Source organism: Alligator sinensis, unplaced genomic scaffold, assembly GCF_000455745.1.
Source record: "Alligator sinensis unplaced genomic scaffold, ASM45574v1 scaffold1054_1, whole genome shotgun sequence".
In the NCBI taxonomy this organism is placed as follows: Eukaryota; Metazoa; Chordata; order Crocodylia; family Alligatoridae; genus Alligator; species Alligator sinensis.
The window spans coordinates 679,298-684,537 of record NW_005842480.1 but is presented as its reverse complement, the minus strand read 5'-3'; the positions used below and the strand labels follow the sequence as shown (position 1 = coordinate 684,537).

The 5,240-nt window shown below is 47.7% G+C and overlaps 1 protein-coding gene and 1 long non-coding RNA gene across 2 annotated transcripts; one reads left to right on the top strand and one right to left on the bottom strand.

Annotated features, from left to right (window-relative positions):
• Positions 1–8: 8 nt before the first annotated feature.
• On the top strand, positions 9–1,647 carry MAFA (MAF bZIP transcription factor A). The gene is given in 2 exon segments (XM_006039486.3): positions 9–533; positions 536–1,647. Coding segments are annotated over 2 exon segments (867 nt in total). The 5' UTR covers positions 9–157; the 3' UTR covers positions 1,027–1,647.
• Positions 1,648–1,776: 129 nt separating this feature from the next.
• Positions 1,777–4,626, bottom strand: LOC112551490. The gene is made up of 2 exons (XR_003095789.1): positions 2,967–4,626; positions 1,777–2,901 (listed from the first exon to the last, which is right to left on the bottom strand). It is a non-coding gene; the product is annotated as an uncharacterized LOC112551490 (long non-coding RNA).
• Positions 4,627–5,240: the final 614 nt, after the last annotated feature.

Genomic DNA, 5,240 nt, shown 5'->3' with positions numbered 1-5,240 from the left:
CGGTGCAGGGAGAAGTGGCCCGCCTCCCCCCTCCTCCCCCTTCCTCCGGCGGCCGGCAGAGGAGGGGGGGTGTTTGCAAGGAGAGGGGGGAGCGCCCTCGCCGCTTGATTTTCATTTTTTTACATCCATCTATTTTTAAGTTTTCCTATGGACTGAGATGGCCTCCGAGCTGGCCATGAGCGCGGAGCTGCCCACCAGCCCCCTGGCCATCGAGTACGTCAACGACTTCGACCTGATGAAGTTCGAGGTGAAGAAGGAGCCGCCCGAAGCCGAGCGCTTCTGCCACCGCCTGCCGCCCGGCTCGCTGTCCTCCACGCCCATCAGCACGCCCTGCTCCTCCGTGCCTTCCTCGCCCAGCTTCTGCGCCCCCAGCCCCGGCGGGCAGGCGGGGGTGGCTCCCGGCGGGGGCGGCGCGGCAGCCAACAAGCCCCAGCTGGAGGACCTGTACTGGATGTCCAACTACCAGCACCACCTGAACCCCGAGGCGCTCAACCTGACCCCGGAGGATGCCGTGGAGGCGCTCATCGGCGCCCCCCCCCCCCCCCCCCCCCCCACCACCAGCCGGGCTACGAGGGCTTCCGCGCGCAGGCCTTCGGCGCCGAGGAGATGCCGCCCTCGGGCCACCACCACCACGCGCATCACCACCACCACGGGCATCACCTGCGGCTGGAGGACCGCTTCTCGGACGACCAGCTGGTGAGCATGTCGGTGCGGGAGCTGAACCGGCAGCTGCGCGGCTTCTCCAAGGAGGAGGTGATCCGCCTCAAGCAGAAGCGGCGCACGCTGAAGAACCGCGGCTATGCCCAGTCGTGCCGCTACAAGCGGGTGCAGCAGCGGCACATCCTGGAGAACGAGAAGTGCCAGCTCCAGGGCCAGGTGGAGCAGCTCAAGCAGGAGATCGCCCGCCTGGCCAAGGAGAGGGACCTCTACAAGGAGAAGTACGAGAAGCTGGCCGGCCGCGCCTTCCCCCACGAGCCCTCGCCCGCCGCCGCCCCGGGGAAAACCTCCGCCGACTTCTTCATGTGAGGCTCCCCTGCGACGGGGGCAAGGCTTTTCCCCACCCTCCCCTTTCATCCCCTGTACATAGATCCCTGGCGCTGTCTCCCTCTCGGCTTCCTCCCAGCCGCCGGACCGGGATGGACGCAAGCGATGATGGGCTGTCTGGGATGGCTTGGACGGGGATGATCCTGCCTCGGGACTGGATGGACGCAGGTTATGGGTCAGGCAGGGCGCCGGACTAGACGGACACAAGCGGTGGATGGTTTGGACGGGGCCGATCCCGCTTCGGGGCAGGGGGCTGGACCAGACGTGGCCTCTGGAGGTCTCTTCCAGCCCTGCTTCTCGAGGAGGATCCTGCGAGACCCAGCCCCCAGGCAGAGAAGGCTGCTGCCCCAGACGTGCAGGCAGAGAAGGCTGCCACCCCCACTTCCAGGCACATCCAGGCTGGACTCTTTTGCAAGCTTGTCTTTTATTTGGGATGGGGAGGGGGTCCTTTCCCATCCAAAAAAGCCAAGAAAAGGAGCATTTTTACCTCCCCTCTGCAGCCACCCCCGATGCGACAGAACTTTGTACCTCCCCAGACCTGGCTTTGGCCAAGGACAAGCAGCCAGGCACGCGCACGCACTCCTGAGTCTTAACGGGGGAGAGGGGAAGCCAGACGCTGCTTTGGATGCTGGGGGGGGGGAGAAAGGACATCGCCAACTTGAAAGACTTGAAGCAATACGAAAAAACAAACCAACAAAAAAGATGAATGATGATAATAGCAAACCTCTGACTTTTTTTATTTTATCTTTTTTTTTTGTTCTCCTGGAAACTGGGTGACACGCAGCGTGTTGCGGGGAGGAAAGAGAGAGCCCGTGGTGAAATCTTCCTGTATCGCCCTTCGCCCCAAGAAAGCAGCCTCCGAGGAGCCGTGCCGAGAAGCTGTTACCTGTGGTTCTTAGAAGACTTTTTAAGCAATCCTGCATGCAGGACATGTATGGTATTTCAATAATCGCCCCCCCTGCCCTTTTTTTTTCTTTTGTACTAGAACAGATGAAGAAAAAAAAAAAAAAAAAAAAGCATGATCCTGTTTTTTTTTCTTTTTAAAATTTTTTTGGGTTTTTTTTTTTTTTTTTTTTTCTTTTTTCCTTTCCCCCATCCCCAAACGTTCAGTTTTCTGTTTGCAGCACTTCTGGGGTGCGTCTTAAACAAAAACGAATAGTCTTAAACAAATGTTTGCAAAGTGATGTTTTCTCTCTCAATGGAGCAGTGCAGCAAAACACACACACAAGGGGCTGGGATATGTGTCTTGGGACTTCAGACGACAAAAAGGGTTGAGTTTACCTGCTTTTTATCTCCCTCCTTTTTCTTATTAATATTCTTGTTGTTAAAGTTGTTGGGTTTTTTTGTTTGTTTTCTTTTGTTTCGTTTTTTTTAAAAAAAAAAGGAAACCTGAGCCAGACTTAACTTATTTCAAGGTGTCCACTTGTACATATGTAGAATTTAGTTAGTTTTTTGCCTTTTTTTCTGAGCCTATATTTTGCTTGGTGATTTAAGGAAAAAAAAAATCTTAAAAAAAAATAAAATAAACACAAGTCTTAATGAAAGTTTGTATGTAATAGCATGCAAATAATATAAGAATTAATTTAATGATGTTGATAAAGCCGAATGCACTATATACAGGAATCAATTGGATTAAGTAATACTGTTGTTTTATAGAGATTTAAAATTATCTATGCTCTTAAAAATATTGGGGGGGAAAAACGTTAACATTCTAAGATGACCAGAAAGGCAATATAATAATATATGGACTGCAATCAGTTGGCTGCTATATCACTATGCACCAGATTTATTTATTAACCCTTGGGAAACAAAATGTTAGTTTAACTTTGATTTAAAAGAGGAGTGGGGGGGGGGGCCCTGAAAATGCACATACAAAATGTTATTTTAAGTTTGTTTTAAAAAAGGGGGGGGGGGGGGGGGACCCTGAAAATGCACATTATTTCTTGCAAAAGAAAGAAAAGCGGCAATCTTGCGATGCTGCTCTGTATGAAAGTGGAAAAGGAAAGCTATGTAACTAGAAGTTGGGTTCTTTGCTTTATGGGGCTTTTTTTAACAAGTTGCTTATTTAAAAAAAAAAAAATCTTGGGAAGGCAGAAAGCTCTAAACAAACCGTGGGCTTTGGAAACTGGTGCATTTTAGGAACTGTTTGGCAAAGCAATTTTTGATGACCTGTTGTTTCAGTTTCTGATGATTTTAATCCTGTTGCCTCAAGATAAAACGTATGTTCATCCAGAGCGTCAGTTCAGTTTTTTGCTGTGTTGGGTTTGTTTGTTTTTTTAATACAAGCTGCTTTGGAGCCGCATGGGCGATTTGCAACCTGGAAAACCCCTACATATCATTTTTTTGTTTGTTTTTTGGGAGTCGTTTTCCTTTCGTGTTCAGGCATCCGTGCAAAATTCAGTCGAGCTTTTCCTTTGCTACGGACAGACGACAAAACAAAATAACCCCCTTCGCACCCCCCATCTCGATGCTTGCAGGCAGCGGTGGTCTGGCGGGTGGGTCCCCGTTCTGGAGGAGACGCGAGGAGCACCCGCTTCTTGGCAGTGCTTTGTTCAGCAAAATCCAGTGCATCCGACTCGTTCAAATGTGTTTTGAGTTTAAAAACCAGAGCGGGGAAATGCGTACCGGCAACCCTCAGAGCAACCGTGTAGACAGAAGGGTGTTTATTTGAACTTTATTTTGGGAGGATCGAGATGAAATGCACTTTTTTCCCCCCCCCCGTTTTAAAAATAAAAAGATCAGAAAATTGGCAAGCCTGGGAAACGGGGAATAAAAAAATAACACCGTCGTAAACAAATACATGCACGTTTTGTCCACGTTGGAAGCTGTGTTTGCTTTCAGTTTTCCCGTCTTCTGCTCGGCTTCCTGCTCGAACCAGGACCGGTGTCGGTGGGGGTGGAAGCGATTAAACCGGCGAGATAGGTAGATCGTAAACGATGGCAGAGGTGTGTTGACGCTCCTCATTTCCTTCCAAAGTTTTCATCTCTTGGGAAGAAAAATCTGCGAACATTTTAGTGCTGTTTCTAATGCTTCTGCATTGTAGGGTTAGACCTTCCACTGATTTGGCTTTTAAATACTTTTAAATGCCTTTTACAATTTATTAGCCTGGTTTTCCCCCCCCCCCCCCACCCCGCAATTGCACAATATTTAAATTTATAAGTGAAAGTTTTTTGGAATTAAGTTGTGGTTTTATTCTCTTTTATGGGAATCATGTAGATGAAAAATGTTTAAAAAAAAAATAAATTCATTTTTCCTTTTATTTTCTTTTTCCTTAAGGAAGAGAGGGACCTAATTATTTGAGTATTTTATTTTCAACGGGTTATTTAGACCTTCGTTGTATTTTTTTTTTTTTGATTTTACAGTATCGAGATTTACAATTCTAAGGGATTTGATCCAAAGTGAGACTTTTTTTTCCCCACCCCCCCGCACGTATCGGAGAAATCGTTTTCTTTTTAAACAAGGAATTATTTCCACACCAAATGAGTGCTCTCATGAATAGCTTTTAATGCTGTGTCTGTTTTGTAACCAAATCAAAAGTGTAGTCCATTGACTTTTATTTTAAATGGTAATAAATGGTTTTATTTCCCCTTTTGGATACTGTGTTAAGAGTTTTTAATTAAAATAAAAATCCCCAAACCAAACTAGTGCTTTAAAGGCCATTTAGAAAAAGAAGCAGCGGCAGGGAATGACTTCTAAATTGCTTCCCGTGCATCCGGAGAGGGCAGAGATAGGATGGCTTTAATTTTATTTGTTTGTAGAAACATCCTTACGGGTCTAATACCTTGCAGGAGAGTCTTTTGGTGCCAATTGCAATCCCTACTACCAATAACAGATTTCCACTTTTTTTTCCTTGCTTTTCTCCCTAAATGAATGCTGGAACATTTTCAGGGATTTAGAGTATTTTTTTGCAACTCGGTAAGATGGCTCGGTTGGAAGGGAACTGTGATGCAACCTCCCCCACCTTCCCGCAAAAATTGCAGAACCCAACCCATTTTCTGTTCCTTCTCTAGAGGCTGATATTATTATTATTATTATTATTAATTTATTTTTGCCTTCTCCCTCGGTTTCTTGGGCCGCTTTAGCCCCGTGTGCTGCTTTTGCTTTGCAGGTCCAAGCTGGAAGGCTGGCCCCGGGACAGCCGCGGTGGGCTTAGGCAGAGTCCACGTGTCGTGGTGCCGCTCGGAGGTGGAAAGCCG